Genomic DNA, 19,649 nt, shown 5'->3' with positions numbered 1-19,649 from the left:
GGATACAAGTGGTCGGTCTACACAAGGCACACTGACATGTCCAGCAACCCCGACAGAAGACAGCGAGAGCGCCGGATCTCGCAGGCTTGCACAATGCTCTCGTCTTTTGCGAACATGACTTCAATGCTCAACTTACTCGACTGTCTCTGATTATAAAATGCTTTCTATCTCTGTACCACCCTGACGTGAAGTACATAATTATTTAGGAAACTGCTACAAGTTATGCGCACAACCTAATACAACACAAGTGTTTAACAATGTATTTTCTGTAATTATAAGATATTGATACATTGCTGTACTGTATGTATACTCTTGCATACCGGAATTCGATTCATACATGTTTATTTACAAAAATAAAACGTATGAAATGTAAAAAGGCATACAGTGTTAATATTTACATAGCCAGACAAAACAGTATTATGTCTGATAAAAATAAATGATATATGTAACAAACAAATCTAGTAAAAGGTGCTTAGTCTCACAGCAGAACAACAGTGTTTGTTCATATATAATAATTTTGTATTTGGAGGAATACGACATTGGTGAACCTTACATTAGCAAAATCCCAGATTGGGTGGTGCATTGTTGTTGCACAACCACTGTACAATCCACAGCTTTCATATCCTATAGTGTATGTTACAGAGTATTTGCTTCATGGAGGATACTACTCCCCACCCAACCCATCATCACGCGTGTGCGGCAGGCGCGGCTCGATTGCTCACGTGGCCTGACTGCGCCTGCACGAGGAGCAGCAGATTTTCTGGTAGTACTTGTACTGGCACAGCCGGTTGTGGAGCACCTGGCGGCACTGCACGAAGCTGTCCACACACTCGGGCTCCCCGGGGTGGCTGATTGGGTTTGGCGTTGGGTTCGAGTCTGCAGATACAGAGAGACGATGAAACGTACATCAATAAACCGTGGCAGTCAGAAAGAAACCAGCATTTTATATCATTGGACTCTTCTGTGTAAACACGATTATACTTATACTTAAACAAATAAACGTGTAGCATATTTGACCATTAACCATTGTCTTTCAATACTTAACCACGGGTTTAAATGTGTATTGATAAACAAAAGACATTGTTTTATAATAAAATTAATAAACTGTTCAGCATCAATATTGGTCTACAAGTAAATAACGGTAGCAGTGTTTTATGATAAATGAATATATTTTAAATCTGTTAAAATGTACAGCAATTTTCGCAACATGGACTATGCGCGATAGTACCTCGTCTGACGCTTGTGTACTCCGCTTTGTCTGTACACAGTCTCGTCTTGCACGGCTGTCTGTCTAGCGGTCTGCTGCTGACTGGACACGTGGTCCGGGCACGCCCGTCCACATCCATACAGCGCACATCACGGGACCGGTAACCAGAACCGCACGTCATCGAACACTTAACACAAAAACAAGCGCCGTTAAGTGCAAATAATAAATACATGTACATCATTATGAATTGTATGCATGTCGTTTAATTTGCAATCGAGTTATATATTTATAACTATACGGCCTTTAGAATACGACAAATACGTATGCAATATATTTGTGTAAAAGAACATGCATGTTACATGCCTGCCCCCATGCGCCCATGAACCACTGTGGCTCACACTGCGGCTGGTCACATCCCATGCTGGTCGGCGGCCTCTCCTCGCCCACGCATGCGCTCTCAGCCACGATCCGGATCTGGCCATCCTGTTGGAACGCGCAGACGACTTCTCGAGTCTGCACGGCAAGTCCGCAGCTGGCGTTGCACTGCGATAGGGAGTGGTAATATGACTCCATACATAATTAACATATGTGAAAATTTTAAAAAGTTTAAGTATGTTATTAATCTGTTAAGTTCCATAGATTGCACACAATACAGCGATGCAAATATGTGAATACTGTGAGGCATTAACCTGTATGTACTGAACATGATGTTCTAAAATAAGAAGTCACACAAAAATTGTTCTAACATGTGACCATGGCCCCGTGAGCCAGATGCCGCCGCACTGGCTTCCTTTACAGGCCTTCTCGTTCTCCGGCTTTTCTCCTTCCGGACAGGCCTGTCGCCCGCCACCAGCTGGACTTACGCACTTTACCCCACGTGTTAGCGTTCCTTCGCCACATTTTGCAGAACACTGAAAATATTATGATTAAAATGTAGTGTCAACATTCTTGTTAATTTTCTTGTATTAAAATACAAATACACAAACACACACACGCACGAACAAACACAAACGCACAAACATGCACACAGACCTGCAAGCACGCACCCCCTCCCCAAAGATACAGACGCATAACCGCGCACGCACCCTCGCACTCAAACATACGCACGCACGCACGCGCATGAACGGTTTTCCTGTTTAAGTAACAATGACCTTGACCTTGATACGACTGGCCGAACATTGCAACACAAAGCTAGGTCTGCATGCTGTGAGCAACCAATGCACACCATGTCAACGCACTTTGTCCAAGGTGTATTAATATTGAGTGAAAAGTGATGTTCTATTTACAGTTACATGGATCTTGACCTGAACTTATTGAAATGGTATACCATGCTAGGCATGCATGTTTACTAACTACACACACTTTTAGCATAATACCTCAATCCAAACCTAAGTTATTGAGCATAAACTGTTGTTGTTTTTGTCAAGCAACATTGACTTTTACTTTTATCTGACCGGCTCATAGACAATCCCAACCTATTTTAACACGAATACATTTTTTAATGTTGAGCGGACATAGTTTTCCTGGACTCCGCATTTTTTCCTTAACGCTTCCCCACCCGCCCGCCGCCCGTAACCCGCCGAAGTTTTTTTTTTAAAATGAGCCATATTTTTAAACTGTCTTATGAGAGGGCCTAATATTATCCACTACAGATTTTGCATATTTGCGTTTAAAAACATTTGCTACGATTCGCATTATAGCAATTCGTCCGTAACGCACTGACACTTCCGTTTAACGTAAGGGTGTGATTTCCATGTGCTGCACGCGCAAACGGAAGTATGAGAAAATATCTATTTTAATTTGCATACTCCTCTATGCTTCGCATCATTGATCGAAAAAAAAACGTTTGCTCACTCAGTTCATTAATAACGTGTGAGTGCAAAAAGACGACTGAAGACTGGTGAACCGTAAAGCAGTCATGTAGTTGAACACATGCTCAAACCACACGTGCAATACATGTATTGCGCAAGTATCACATCGCAGATAACTTACGTTTTCCCTACTATCCAAATTACCCCATCAAAATAGTATAAAACGTTTTCATTACGAGTTGAACTTCGTTGAAAAAACAACCCCTTAAACCCTATGTAGCCTACTGGAATTTTTATGGACTCGTTTTTTTAAAATGGAAGACCTTTCGATCATCATTCTAATGTTTCTCACTGACTCACCCTGTCCGTCCACTCCGTAAAGTACCAGCCCGCGGAACAGGAACCTGCATCGCACGTGCGCGCCTCCTGTCCGGGCTGAGAGGTCCCACACAGCGAGCTGGCAACCTCCTGACCGTCCGTTGTCATACAGACGTACTTCAGTACCTGCGTTCCCATGCCGCACGTGACGCTGCACGTACTCCAATCTAAGCGTTTCCAGCTGCAACCAATTACATGTACGTCCGCACTTAAACTAATTGATTTGTATGTAATAATTAAAATCACACATTAGAACGCCTAACATGTCTGCATGTGCTCACCTGGGCGGACAAGGTCCATAGTTACATGCCTGGGTGGGTACGTTGGGACGCTCCTGGTCAGCGCAGTAGGCGTCTTCCACTGCAACCCCCTTCTCGGTAACCATGCACTTCAGCACGGCAGTCTGTTTCCCTGTAACAAGACTCTAGACATATACCATAGAGACTAAATGTAATTATGGTAACATGTAAATATTCATAGCAAATTAGAGACGTGAAGTAATGTAAGCACATACACAATGTATACACACTTATACAGTAAGATTTGGTGCATAAGGACTATATCTTAAGAGCCGGTAGTAGGTAACCTTGTCCGCAGGTCTGGCTGCATTCAGTGTGCTCTGATATCTGCCATGAGTACGGGGACAGCAGGCTATTTTCGCTGCGGTACATGTCCCCAACCGCGACTCCGTCACCACCGCCACCGTACACAGGGCTCTCCGCCTCGGCGTCCGTCTCCCCATCCTCTCCTATGGAAACCACGACTGCACGGGAAGATTGCTGAAGTGGACATAGGTACCGCCCGTGTTACTAGCATTAATTTAAAGCCCTATTACTACTCAAAATCAACGAACATTTCGTACAATATTTCGTAAAATAAAGTTAAACAACTAAAAATCAGTTTTCCTTATGGTCATTGCCGAAATTTCAACGCCTGATGTGGTCTGGTAAAATAGATGTTTGTAGATACAAAATGCTCGTTTTTATTATTGTTGTGCATATTTTATGTCATTCCATTTTAATTTCCCGCAACGGTATCTATTCATACAACACCTGAACACTTTTAGTGTTCGCGTGTCGTATGAATAGATATATTCGCGGGAAATTAAAATGGAATTGTTTCACAAATAAATAAAAACGAGCATTTTGTATCTATAATAATCTTTGTAATCATACCACATACAGCTTTGAAATTGTGGCTATTGATATAAGGACCACTGATTGTTTAGGTGTTAACTTTATTTTACAAAATACTTTACGAAATTGTCGTTGATTTTGAGCGTTATAAAGGCTTTATGTGCAATAACAATTTATGCTGGGAAAATCAATGTTGTTCTACAGCAATTACGGATACATATACTTTAACACGAATCTTTTGTGAATCTTAGTGCTGCAAGTGTACATATCTATGTGTTCCAAGGGCGTGACTGTGATGTACATATCTATGTGTTCCAAGGGCGTGACTGTGATGTACATATCTATGTGTTCCCAGGTCGTGACTGTGATGTACATATCTATGTGTTCCCAGGTCGTGGCAGTCACGTACATACCCATATGTTACCAGAGCGTGACAGTTATATAGGTACATACCTAGGTGTTACCAGGGCTTGACACTGCGGTACATATCGATGTATAACCATTGCTTGCCGTTGATGTACATATCCGTGTTACAGTGAATATATGTCTAAGTGTTAGCAGGGCGTTTAGGTGATGTAATTAAGTGTGTGTTACGAGGGCTTGCAAGTGAAGCATTAATCTGTGAGTTACCAGGGCGTCTGTCTTGTTCAGGACGTCGGCCATTCGCTGCGGCGGGCTGACCACGAGTACGCGGGCCTGCTCCCCTTCGTCCTCTGGGGAAACACGCCCCTCGCCATCGGTTTCTATAAATAGAAAAAGACACTTAAATGCAATCACGTGTCATACAATCTGAGTAACTTTTCAATAAGGAAGTACAAATGTGATATCATCATTCGATTTTTATACATTTTTATTTGCTACGACTACGTTATTACTAGTATGTTATCTCAATGCATTTTATCAGCGGTTTATCGCTAACAATGTTCGATTCGCGACTACATAATGTAGTAGAACGAGACTTAAAAAAGCGGTCGAGTTGAGGCTGTATTACCCGCCGGTCTAGTGTACGCATTCGCTACTTGGCTGGCTGAAGGTTTGAATTTGAAGTCCTGCGAGAAGATAGGTCTGGTGTACATGTGCTTATCGTGCTGCTCTGATACTGGACCTGCAAGGGCACGCATAGTGGATGCAAGGAAGAGCATGCGTACTGGAGGTGGAGTTCATTAGACAGGAGGGAACAGTTATCATGGTTATCATACAGGATAAATGAACATCGGAATTAGTGGATTTTTATTCACAAGGAGCAGACCGACAGCCAATGTGCCACTATGCATGAGTACGTACCTCCATCTATGAAGACCATGGGAGCGGTGTTCTCTCCTTTTGCAGGCAGCCCCTGGCTCGGGACACTGTACGAGTAACGGATACCAGTATTGTCGCTGTACGCCAGAACCTGCCAGTAGATAGGAGAGGAACGCTGTCACAGCAACATCCGAACCGGATGACTCTCACTATACATAGAGCCTACATTATTCATAGAGCTATAATATTGTTAATATGACAATAACTAATTTTATTAGGCCATTGGTATAAAAACAAGCAAATTCGTTGAATTGATATCCCCAGCCAATATGCTTCTGGACATAACAGTGTTATATTTGACACTCAAAAAAGCATTTTTCCAAGATACAAAAGGCCATTACTCCTTTATTATCCAATGGTGTACAATGCCATTTCGCGTGCATCATCCTCTTATCAATATATATACTCATACGAAGTTTCAGTGAAATCCGCCAAAGCACTTCCAAGATATGGCTCCGGACACAAAAAAGCATTTTTTCAAGATACAAAGGGCCATAACTCTGTTATTAACAGATAGTGTACAATGCCATTAGGCGTGCATCATCCTCTTATCCATATATATACTCATACCAAGTTCAATTGAAATTTGCCAAAGCACTTCCAAGATATGGCTCCGGACACAAAAGTGCCGGACGGACGGAAGGACGGAAAGACGGACGGAATGACGGACAACGCCAAAACAATATCCCTCCGCCTATGGCGGGGGATAACTTATCTTTTTATCCTTACCATCAAGTCGATATCCACTGTTGTAGGACCGGTTGCGGTGATGCATTCGTCGGGACACTCTGGGTCGGCCTGTCGGCTGTATAAGAACGTCGTGCCCGCTCCGTCCACTGAGCCGAACCGAGTCAAGCGGAAGTCGGTGTTGATGCTGAGAGAGCCGTCTGCCGCACGGATAGCTGAAGACACATGGCGAGCGCCTTCTTTATGTGTGTTTATTAATATCTCATTTACTGCTGTCTACACAAACGGATCATAAAGAGGTAATTAATTTAATATTGGACGACGTTGTATTTACTTCTAACATCAAGGGAAAGTCACAATGTTCCTAGAATTAGTCGACAATATTGACGTAATAATGGTATGGGATATATTTTCTATATTCAAGCGAGTTCATTCCTCTAATGTAAGTAGCAAAACAATCGCGTTTCAAGTGAGATTTTACAGTCTACCGTGCTCATCAGTGAAATATCACACTTATGCAATATAACCTAAACATACACGTTACAAAGATACACAAGAAGTACTGAATATACCGAGATAGTTTCTGGATGATCCTGTCACCTCCTTAACCTGAATGTTTTTGGACCCTCGTGGAATAGTGGCGAATGTATGGTAGCCAAACTTGACGTGGTCAGTAAACTCGTATTTGGCTGTGGAGCAGGACGTGTTGTCCCCCGCGCACACGCCACACACGTCATAGACAGCACGTGACCCAACCACGTCATCGCAGCCGACCGCCTAGTAACAGACGTAAAGTCACATAGGCAGATTGCGGCAGATGAATGGGACAATTAGTCGAAGGAACGTTAAAGAATATATAAGAGCCGCGCTCTGAGAAACTCATGTTTAATGGATGTGCGTAATGTGTCGTCCTATATTAGCCTGTGTAGTCCACACTAGCTAAACATGAACGACACTTTCCGCTTTTATGATACTTTTTCGTTACAGGAAGTCTTTTCTTAGCGAAAATCCAGTTAAAGCGGAAATTGTTGTCCTTGATGAGCGTGTGCTAACTGCACAGGCTAATCTGAGACGACACTTAAAGCACATGCATTAAGACCCCATGTTACAGATCAAGATTAATACATTTTGTATTTTGTCAACCAGCTTATCACGAATGTATGACACATATATCCATGATTGGACTGAATGTGTTTTTGTGTTGGTGTGTGAATGTCTACTAAACTACGTAAAACAACCAAAATGATATGTAATATTTTGCTGAGTCCACAAACACGCATTACATATGACTTTTCGCTTCGGTTTCAAAGGTTATAACCTACAGTAAATGATAGTCAATATTATGGTTTTTACAATGGCGTGTATAGTATCGCATAACTGTTAAAACTGCTTGCATGTGTAATGAACATGATCGGATATGCATTCCATATAGTGCCGCCCAACTGATTATCACATATACGTATATACGTATATGCAAGCATGGGTGCATGTTTCGCGCGGACGCTTACCTGACACTTGCCCTCGAGACACACGTTACTGTCGTCCTGACACGGTGAGCCGTCTGGCAGGGACGTACCGAGGCCAAGATAGAAGCCCGCCCCCATTGGCCGGCACGCCGACTCGCAGACATTGCGTGCTGACAATTGAAGAAATGGGTGCGTATTAACACCGAACTTGTTGAAAGTAGACAAAACGTACAAACGAGAACAGTTCGGCTCAACTTACGGTGTGAGTATGGTAGCCAGCGGTAGCGCTTGCCTCCAAACACCCTCGCCTCCAGCTCCTGGCACGGGCCCGCCTCCTCGGCGGCACAGGCCTGCGGAACAGAACAGTGCACCGCCAGTGTAGCAAAATATAGTCATGCAAAATATATTAATTAAATACTACTGCAGCTATTACTCTACTGAAAATACGTGATCACTGACTGATGTATCAAAAAGTTTTCTCATTTTAGACGGTCATTTTGATGTAGTAATGAAAGATGCCTGCCTTGCATTTATTGCAAAGTATGTATTTACATACCTTGCGTTAACGCAACACTTGAAATTTCAATTGTATTCGCTGTGTACTTATCTCCGAATGCGAGTCTTGTCATGTTTGGGTACACATGATAGCAAGTCGTGTTTTTTTCACACAAATGCAATTAATATACTAGTATTTTTAAATAATGTTTTGAAGGTTTGTATGGCATATAAAAAGTTCGTAATTTGTGATGTGCTAGGCGTGTGATACATATGTTTTCACGTGCGAGAAAATCTGGTTGCCTGACCGATCGGCATGCATGCAATCGTCTAATCGCGAACCCAAGATTTAAATACAATCGGAACAACTTTCGGTATTTGTATAATAATTTTGTTGTTTTGCATATTTCCATGTGCCCATGCAACACGATGAAACCAAACCCACACTTGGTCCCAACAATTTTACGAGAGCCTCATGTGTGACTGCAACTACAAGGCACGTTCAAAATAATATAAAACACTATTAAGTATATTACTTTAAATCTTTGGACTAACAACCAACGAAAAAGTGAATTTCCGTCCTCTTGTCAATTATCATGCGTTCGGATATTGATTTAACACGTTTTGGGCTGAGTTTTTCTTCAAAATAGATCGTTATCTAGCAATCATTGTTCATTAACTATAAATAACACGCAGCTGAATGCATCATTAAAGTCAGTGGGGTAACGGGATGCCAATCCCAAAAAATTAAATTAACAAATACCTGCAGTAATTGGACTTTCAATTCATGATGGGCATTATAGAAAATGTAACAGGAATCTCGGTTCCTATGAAGTTCTAGAGGGTTTCAGAATACTATAGAAAAAAATGGAAATTCAGAAAATATATCGGAAGAGAAATTTTTGTATAATCCACTTTTGACTCTATCTACAGAACAGCAGCTTTAAACATACGATGATAAAGACTGGATCTTCGACTTCAAATTGGCAATCCAAAACAAGGGTGGGGATGCGGGATAAAAACTAAAAATTCTTATTTCGAATATACTTTAACATATATGTCAAATTTGATAAGTGAACCATGTATTACGTCACTAATTTGGATCTTTTGCAATTTTACATATGGGCTATTAATTCCGGCTGCTGTTTTAAGTTTGTTTGTTTTTAGAAAATACGCATTAGAAACCTTTAGCACTTACTCTACATATTAAAATGATAAAATAACAAAAATAATGAATTAAAAAAATCACTGAACAATTGTCAAACGTTTTTGCCAAGGTGGGTGTGATTATGGTTATCTTTTATTACAAATATAATAATACTGTCTGTAATTTCAATTTGGTAATTCCATGACAATAATTGCCTTGTTCATATTGCTTGTCCTAACTAAAAAAATGTTCAATTGTTCGTATTAGTTTTCGCAGCCAACTGGGCAGCCATCTTTCATTACATCAAAACGTTCATCTATAAAAATGTTGCATCTTTATGTAAAAAATTCAACGATCAAACCATTGTTAATGATAGAGCAGAGTTACTAAATTAATATGAACTGAAATTACACGTTCGTTAATAAGTAATCATCATTTGCAAATAATAAAATTATAACGAATTACGAACGAGAAACGAGTCAATACGTGTGTGTGTGTTTTTGTTGTCTTCTAAACATTTGAGTCAAACCGTGCTTAGAAAAGTGTGAATACGCGTTTTGAACGTATGAATCTGGATTGTCGCGATTTTAAAGTGCAAATATTTAATCCGGATTACCCTGGTTCGCACTCAAATGAAACCATTTGTTTAAGAAATAATATTTTGTCATTTTGTTATACTTGAAATAATGAATTTAATTGCAAGCGAAAACATTTAAACAATCTAAACAGGTCCTTATGTATCAAATTATTTTTGGGGATGCAATGATTTCCACAATTGCTAAGTTTTGAAAACTTATGGCCAGTATTGACAGGTTAAAAAAACTTTCGACTACCGTCCTGGTCAACCAGCCGACAACCCGATCCTGATACTAACCGTTTGTTTGCAGAGTTTCACTTCCTTTGAATTGCCATCGCAGCTTCTGTCAGACTCTCTGAAAATGAATTATTTCTACGTGTTCTTATCATGTAGGGTAAAATGATTACCGGAATACATATGAATATGCACTGTGTGCTAAACATATAAACTATCACTTAAAAACATACAACTATTTATAGATAATCCTTCGGGTGAAATGGAACAGCCGGATTAATGTTTTATATATTTTTTTAATTGCATGAGCCTTGAAACGTTAGCGTTAAAATGGTGTAATTGTTGAAGTTTCTTATATTGTATATAGAACATTTATTGGTAAAATGCACATCAGGTTTGCTCAACGGCATTTTATTCAGTCAATGTCAACATATAATTGAAAAAGAATCGTCGATGTGTAATAAACAACAGTACCGAAGCCACTAACCCTGAGCGGCAAGCGCGTGTCCGTGACGTCACAGCCGGGCCGCAGCGACCTGGACACGGGTCCCATGGCGACCACGTGACCCAGCCCGTTGCCAGGGCATGGCGGGTCTGTGGTAGGGGACATACACATAATTAGCAGGAATACACCGTTGTACAACAGACTAACCTTGTGGCAAACTACCAGAAGTCAATAGCTTTTTGTGGAAAATAAATCAATTTAAAGCAGCTGTTAAGACTAATCTTGTATGTATTGAACCAAATAAATGAGTTGCGCTCTGTGTTGTTGATGTATTTTTATGTTTCTGCAATATAACATTTTCTTTAGTTTAACCGTACATTAGTTAAAGCATTTCTGGAACCCAAACAATGTCATAACGTCAGCCTTTTTCATTTTTTAAGTGGATATGTGTACATAAATACGTATTATATTCAGGGATCGCTAAATAGCTAACCGAAATCTATCAAGAAAATCTTGTTTTTATCAGTAATGATTCAACCTTACGTTTTATTGCCTCATTATTTTTATACCTCCATGGCCCATATTGAATTGAAGTTGAGTACAGTCAAGTGTTCTTGTTATACCTTTATGTTTTGTGTGTGTGTTATCACTGAATTTCCCATGTATTAATAATGTGCCATTGTAAGCCGTGAATACGCAACATTCTGCACTTTTCTTTCAGATGTCAGTAAAATGTATCAGCCGTTCATTCATTTAATTTCCTTCGCAATGAGCTTTGTTTAGTAGGACCTGTTTGATTTGATTTATAATCTTACAAGGACCAATATAATTAACAATCATACACTTCATATACTTGAACAAAAATGGAAACACATTAAACTTTCATAAACAAGTCCATTATGCTCTCTACCCTCTTTATGCAACTCATCCTTATTCACAACTATTCTGTTTTGTTTTTCTTTTCTTATTTTCTTTTCTATAAACCCTTCTTTTTTAATCTTAAGGAAATCACAAAGTGAAACAGTTATATATCTTAGCATATCTTGTATAACATGTCTGAAAATTATTGCTGCTACATGGTATCACTTTGTTTTATGATCATATACATGTATACATGTACATTGTATGTCTTATATGTAATTTTAAAAATCAATCGTATATTTTTACCAGCCGTTTTATTAGTACTGTATTTCATCGTAAACATGTTTTGAAAAGGTTGTATATTATCATCGAAATCCCGACTGGGAATGTTGCCACAACAAAGTCTGAGCATTCCGGCAATTCTGGGGATGAAAGCATCTGGTAAAGCAATCACCACGGGAAGCACGCGGCATTTTTTCCCGCACCGTTTATCTTTATTACATAGCAGTATTACTTTTTCATGCAACTTTATAATTAACGAGTTTATGTTCCACACTGCACGGCACGACTGAACGACTATTAGTACGAGACTTCTGTAAATAATTATGTTTTTAGTGATATGACTGAGAATGGAATATGTCATTGGTGTAGTATCTATATTATTCACACTTTCTGCACGTACCCAGTAGTATAATTAGGCATAGATGTCTATAAAATGCAGACAGATTGTAAGATGAAACTAATTGTTCATACTAAAAATAGAAGTTATTACGTTTTTACTTTTATAATAATATGTTATAATTGTGTATTTTTTATTGTGATCATTTGCTATTTATATATAGCGAAGAGCTTCCACTCAAACATGTAGGGGTATGTACTTAAGGTGGCACTATATCGAGTACGCTACTCACCACGGCACTGGTGTCCGACAGACCGCACACAACCTGCGTACAGAGCAGCATGAAACACGGCAGGAAGGGATTTCTAAACAAAAAAAATGAGAAATTATTTTTTTTATTTGCAACTCGCAACTTGCTTATGTTTAATTAGTTATTTTTGGAAATAGTACATGGGGACCAGCTTATAACATTTTCGGTGTGGGTACATATTTCAACTTGCTGTAATTCGATAGTTGTAAACTAGTGTAACTCATAGCGCAAATTCACGCGTCAAACTTAGGACAATCACTCGATTCCATTGAGTCGTTGTATGCCTCCTATAAATGATACAAGGGCATGATGTCGTCTCTCTACTATGTGAACAATTCATTGAAGTATTTGTTTTAAATTTGTCAATTTGTCGAGCCGCTTGCACGATAGAGCTGTCACAAAGGCGCTTCGGTGTTTGTCCGTGCATGCTTCCGTCCATGCGTCATGATATAATTATGAGCCCTTTAACGTCATCATTAACTGTGCTATTTTAAATAAACTCGCCACAAATGTTCATCATAGGGATATTTGCGTGTCACATGAGAAACCGGCGTCTCTATCCCAAAAGTCAAGATAACACACAGCAATATTATCACAAGTAGCTGTCATAACTGAAACTTTCTCATTCTTAAAGCAATTACAAATACAAGTACAATTCGTCACAAACGTCCACCATGTGGATACGGCATTCCGCGTGAAAGACACGTGCCCCTGTGTCTAAGGTTAAAAGCACACTTAAAACTTAAAGAGCAAATCAGATATGAATTAACGGTCTGTCACTTTAGGTGCCACTTTTTTTTTATTAAATACAGTTTAGGCAATATTTAGAACATTTGAAAGCTTCTTAATCACCGATATATAAATGATTCAACTTGTGTTTTTTAACTTATGTTTTAGACCACATTTTTTAATTAGAAAAAGTAAGCAAATCATCAGTAAGAAGCAGCTTTAAAGAATGAGCGATTATTCTAGTTACAATCACGAAGGCGGACCACGAACAGCCGTACATAAATACACCAGCACTTGCATTGCGTTCAAAAGCCATCAATACATTTCTGGAAAACTACTTGTTAGCAATGCATATTTTTTAAACCCTAAGAGACGTTAGTAACACATTAGACAACTTCGGTACATTATATTTTATTATTATTATTTCAGGTATTTTAAACACAAAAACGAACAAATCACAACATGGAAGTATATTATAGATTAATAATGTAAATTGAGTCAGCATATGTTGTAAGCGCCATATCTTTTAATGCAATAAAAAATAACCAAAGATATAATTAATGCACAAGAATTACTGACGAACAATGGCAAGAAACCAGATAAAATCATTCCTAGGCTGATTCAAATTCAACTGTGTCCCACATTTTAAAGATTTTTACGTTTTATCATGCGCTGTAAATGCAAATTTTTGGACATATTTTTTAGGAATTAATCCAATCGGAATATGACTAAATTGCCCGATTCATATTCGCAAAGCGTACTATGCCAAATCAAAACGCTGACAGGGTAAAATTACTTATGGCAATACAAAACAAACCTTTAACCAAGCACCTATGGTTGAATTTTCTTATGAAGACATTTTCAATGTTATATAAATTGAATAAATTCATTACCATGTTAATAGTGTTCTCTTTGAATAATTTTAAACCTTCTAGTGAAATAATATGTTTGACGCAAATTCATCACCAGAATATCAGTAAAGTTAACAACAACGTGCACAAAAATAACGCCACCATGTGGAAACGTCGTGTCTCGCTTAAGGTCACACTTAAAATGTAATACTATAATGTATTAATCTTTTAGCCCTTTTGACTAACACTTCATCATTTACCTATCATTCTAAATAAATTTCCCAAATTTGGAAGGTGCAATCAGTTTCTGTATAGCTAGATTAAAGTCAAGATCACACTTAAGATGATTACTAAACCAATGTACCGGAACATGAAAACGCTGGTGCAGAAAGTGACTGTCAATAACTTGACCCAAGTGATCACCCTTTTCGAGAGGACATGTCTAAATAATCTACTAAATATTAATGATATTAACGACGGACTCGACGTGATGCCGACAGGCTTCTGTTAATACGATAGTTTCGTATACGTCCAGGATTTCAAGAACTCGTATATGAAAACACATTAACCCATTTATGCATTGTGGACTCTCCCGTCCTTCAAAATTGGATCAATTTATCTCCAAAGTTGGGGATGTCTAGTATATTTATTTCTTTATTTAATTTTTTTTACAGAAATTCCTGTAAGCAAACAGCGCAGACCCTGATGAGACGCCGCATCATGCGGCGTCTCATCTGGATCTACGCTGTTTGCCAAGGCCCTTTTTTCTAGACGCTAGGCATAAATGGGTTAAATTGTGTAAGCCTGCTTCTTTACACGATACGCGCATGTTAGGCTAGTTCGGCCTTATATATTTTCAGCAAGCGTATCAGTCGATTATTATTTGGCTGCGCATCTTGTTCTCACGATATACTGGTCGCGGGTTAAAGAATTTTAAAATGAGGACACAATCGTTATGATCAGGTGCCGAGTTAAATCAAATGCCAATTTCGCACCTAGATATCAAAGGAAATTAAATCCTTACTACTGTCATTAACATACAAAGATAAGAGAATGAAACACAAAATAACACTGTAAATTGGTCCTTTAAAGTTCGCAAAAATTTAAACCAGACAAGATTTACAGATGTATGATTGTTTCCTGAGTCAGTTATAATTGAAAGTTTTGTTACTTTGTTAAAGATTAGACTCAGAGATCAGTTTTTGTCTTAGTGAAAAGTTAATGTTGATTCATCCACGTCATTTCTATTTTATAAATTTTACCTGTATTTGAAAGATCTGTGTATTTATATGTCATTGACAATTAAACAAATATAGAAACATCATTGCTAAAATACGTCTTTCGTCACATTATTTGTTAATTGAAACTGGTAGACATTATAAAATTATAAGAAATGAAAGAATTTGAACTGTATGTAGTCTTAACGATTTAGATGTAGAATTGCACTTTATGCTTTAAAGGCCATTTTATTTAGAAGAAAGATCCAAATACATATCGAAACACTATTCAATAAGACCATGTATGCATAAATTTTTGAAACTCTTAATAAGTAATAATAAAGGTACCCTTCGGAAGCTAGCAATTTACTGTATAACATGCTTTAAAAAAATAAAAAATTGTATTTTTCTTTAACTCAATGTTTATTATTGCTATTTATTTACCATTTAATATTAAATAAATGTTCTGTGTTTTTGTCTGTTAACGCCGATTTCTGTTAACAGTTTATTATGAAATGATTATGAAATGAATGTGATTTTTGCCTGTTTCCACTGTTTTCTGTTTTCTGTTAAGATATAGTTTAAATACTCAATTCAGTTTTATATAAACACACAGCAGTGTCATGCATATTTTATTATTATCTTGATTTCTATTTTTTGTCACGCATACGTATGAATATTTTTTATCCTGTTACCAGATGAAAATCAATAGTATAACAACGATCGTATAAACTTACTATCGCTATTTTTAGACCATGGTTTTCCGATCTCTATCTTAAGAACACTATATGTTTCAATGTGACGTCATAGCAAATGATGACGTTGAAGTAAACAAACACTTCGGAGTCAACTTGGAAAACCAGCGCTGTTTCTTTGAATTTTAACGTATTTTTACTCTTTTTAAACGATAAACCACCACAAAATAATAGGATAAATAGAATATTATGTTAGTTTTGGATAAAAATCAAGTTTATCATGCTCGGCACGAACCATGTTAGCGCTCGGCAAGCCTCGCGCTACATCGGTTCTAAGCCTCGCATGATAAACTTGATCTTGATCCAAGACTCACATAATATTCTCTATATATTGATCACGATGAGCTGTAAAATGCTTAAGTGCATACAATATTTGTTCTGTTCTGTTCTATTAAAAGTTACAACTGTATGTGCTTAAACACAAATATTTTCCTGAATGAGTATTAAATAAGTAAAGCCTTTTCATCAGTTATGTCCTTGGGTTTAAGATCGAGTTTATAATAAGTGGATCAAACTCACACAACCAGATTGCGCCTGTAATGACCATTAAATATTAAGAAAATAACTTTAAACAAATGTTGTCCATAACGTGGATCTTGTTTGGTTCTTGCCTGTACTGTTTAAAAGAATTGATAATATCGCGAACTTTTTGTCTCGATATGATGTTCTGAGTACTCGGGGTTATTAAATTAAGCCAACATAAGAGGTCACAGCGGCTTTGGAACATATGCCTGTATGCTCTGTCTAAAACGCTTGCAAAATGCATAATTCGGTATTTTAGAGCAGATTTGTAGAACAGATATGCACAATGAGAACATTGCGATTTTGTGGAAGATTGCTATTTCTTTTTTCACACGGTTCTTAAAGATTGCTGCCAGTGATAACGTCTCCCGCCCACACTCTGTGAGTGCGCAGTGACATAAATGTAGGTGATTCAGTGTTTCTACCCCAAACTAGATCGACATGTATGTCATCGGAACCAAAAATTAAATCTAAATTTATGGGTCTGTCATGTAACGAACACCCACGGCCGCTTTTACGCATGCGTGGCTTTCCGCATGTATGGATATAATGCATTGATTTTTTAAATGAAAAATGTCATTAATAATGTGCTTCTTTTTCAAAGTAATGAAATATTACGTCGTATCTAAACACATTAATAAAAACAAAACAAACAAAAATCGTAATCGATATCAAACGCCATGTGCAGGACTGCCAGATTTCTATCTTTACTGATGGGTAGTCAAACGGTAACAACGACTTATAGTTCGGTTGCATAGAAAGAGACAGGCCAATAGAGTTTTGCCTTCTTAATGTAAAAAAATCATTTAAACATTGACTGCACGATTTTGTGTTTTAAAATTTCCATAATAAAAATCATCATTTCAAAAGTGTTACAAAAGTCGTTACCTCGATGATAAATGTATTTCAGAAACAAACTTCTATTATTAATATGATTCGTTTACGTCAAGTAGATAATTTATTTTATATGAGATCACAGGGGGATCATAAACTTCATGTAAGGTTCGAGCTAGCAGACTTCATCGAACAATCTTGTATGAATAGCACATTGATAACATACACCAACAGAAAATAGAGTTCGCCATTGAAATCTCACCGTAAGCTCCTTACTACATTAAACGCACCCTAAACACTTTTAATAAGCCTAAAATAATTGACACCCACATGTTTCAACCATACATACGATATATGATATACAAACATAAATCATGTCTGAAATTTTTTGAAGTTCTTCTTTGCCCATAGAAAACAACTAACCCTGTAAATACAATCAACAATATCAAAAGAAAACTTGTTATGCCACTGCTGTAATTCTGGCGGGTTTTGTAATCGCAAAGGTATTGTCTTTTTGTGATACAAAAATTAATACAAAACATCACAAAGGATAAATGTAACCAGTAAAAACATAATTGCAATGAAAACCTCCCTGAATGTTGCATCATACATGACGAGACGTGCAAAACACGATGGCACAAAACAGTTATTACCTATTACATAATTATTTAATGAATTTTTGTTTGTATGAATAAGTTTTATTATAGCATGTTATTAGGTTATGTAATCAACAGAACAACATTGCGAAATAAACGTACCAAATACACGATTAATCGAGTCGTGTTCTGAGAAAACTGGGCATAATGCATGCGCGTAAAGTGTCGTCCCAGATTAGCCTGTGCAGTCCGCACATGTTAATCAGGGACGACGACACTCTCCGCTAAATTGGACTTTTGCGTAAAATAGACTTCATTTAAACGAAAAATGTCATAACAGCGGAGAGTGTCGTTCTTGATTAGCCTGTGCGGTATGCACAGTCTAATCTGGGACGACACTTAACACACATGCATTATGCCTAGTTTTTTTTCAGAACACGACTCAATCAATAGAAGTAGTGTGTGCATGTTCAGTTTATTTAGAACTGCGGTTGCAGTATGACTTAATTAGCTACATAATTGCCACTTATGTTCACGGCACAGTCTGCATGCAGTATCAGAACAGACTACTTGTCGATTCTATCTGCCGCTCTAGAACTGCGGAGGCGGCTTGGAGAACGCATGAGTCGTCTGCTATTTCAACTGCGACTATAACCACATGATCTCAGGACTTTGCCAGTAGTACGCTGCGTAATTAGTTATCACTTTAAGCAGCTGTCAAACGCGTAATATATCCAGCCAAATTGAAGAAGGGCTGAAATGCATGTCGATCAGCATTCCACATTTGCTTTACCGTTTGGTTCAGAAGTATATAGACCCCATCAAGCTAAAATTATATGCGATCATTGTTTTTTTATGAACCCACGTAATATAAATTCAAATGATACCATACTTTCAAATATCAAATTGTACTGTTTTCTTCGTTAATGTTTCTATTAAGTTTAAATGAAACTACGGTCATAAGCATCCTGCTAGTTTTTATAAAATCGAAGCAAATACCGGTATATGTCTATGGGCGTTTTGTTCGACGAAAATTTCATTGGCCAAAAAACCTGTGCGCTTATTTTTAAGTTTGAAACAACAGTTACAATCGGCTCTCACATCTATTTGTAGGTTAAGTGCATAAATGTACTTTGAACCCTAAAGATACGACATGACCACATGCTGGCTGCGTTGAATAATGGACGTCTGACAGAGTGACACAGACCTTGATGCCGTGCAGGTTATACCCCATGCCTTTACTAACGCTTAGGTGGCAATAAATCGGCGATTGTTATATGTGCCGGTCGGAAGCAAAGTCAGAACCATATTGATAAAATTCTTATTTGTAAAGCCGATTTAAATTAAAAGACAACTGTAATTGGTCTTGAACATTTACTTTTACGAAACATGTGCATCGTTAGGATATTCAAATATGGTAACGTTTTCTGCATCTTCTACTAAGCAAATTCTTTAAATAATAAATTGTGA

At 37.9% G+C, this 19,649-nt stretch overlaps 1 protein-coding gene across 4 annotated transcripts in view; it reads right to left on the bottom strand.

Annotated features, from left to right (window-relative positions):
- Positions 1–246: 246 nt before the first annotated feature.
- LOC127875899 (thrombospondin type-1 domain-containing protein 4-like) overlaps positions 247–19,649 on the bottom strand; it is a 39,082-nt gene continuing 19,679 nt past the window's right edge. For 3 of the 4 annotated variants that reach the window (XM_052420648.1, XM_052420645.1, XM_052420647.1), the window contains exons 2-18: positions 12,658–12,730; positions 10,928–11,034; positions 10,504–10,561; positions 8,247–8,337; positions 8,030–8,157; positions 7,094–7,298; positions 6,564–6,736; positions 5,817–5,925; positions 5,524–5,637; positions 5,163–5,275; positions 3,983–4,175; positions 3,678–3,807; positions 3,379–3,577; positions 1,954–2,118; positions 1,571–1,750; positions 1,229–1,394; positions 247–876 (exon numbers count right to left, since the gene is read on the bottom strand). In XM_052420648.1, coding sequence (XP_052276608.1) covers positions 719–876; positions 1,229–1,394; positions 1,571–1,750; positions 1,954–2,118; positions 3,379–3,577; positions 3,678–3,807; positions 3,983–4,175; positions 5,163–5,275; positions 5,524–5,637; positions 5,817–5,925; positions 6,564–6,736; positions 7,094–7,298; positions 8,030–8,157; positions 8,247–8,337; positions 10,504–10,561; positions 10,928–11,034; positions 12,658–12,730 — 2,362 coding nt within the window. In that variant the 3' untranslated portion in view covers positions 247–718. The remainder of the gene's footprint in view (positions 877–1,228; positions 1,395–1,570; positions 1,751–1,953; positions 2,119–3,378; positions 3,578–3,677; positions 3,808–3,982; positions 4,176–5,162; positions 5,276–5,523; positions 5,638–5,816; positions 5,926–6,563; positions 6,737–7,093; positions 7,299–8,029; positions 8,158–8,246; positions 8,338–10,503; positions 10,562–10,927; positions 11,035–12,657; positions 12,731–19,649) is intronic. The other variant, XM_052420646.1, reaches the window with a different exon arrangement.

Source organism: Dreissena polymorpha, chromosome 4, assembly GCF_020536995.1.
Source record: "Dreissena polymorpha isolate Duluth1 chromosome 4, UMN_Dpol_1.0, whole genome shotgun sequence".
NCBI lineage: Eukaryota > Metazoa > Mollusca > Bivalvia > Myida > Dreissenidae > Dreissena > Dreissena polymorpha.
This window is presented reverse-complemented; position numbering and strand designations above follow the sequence as displayed.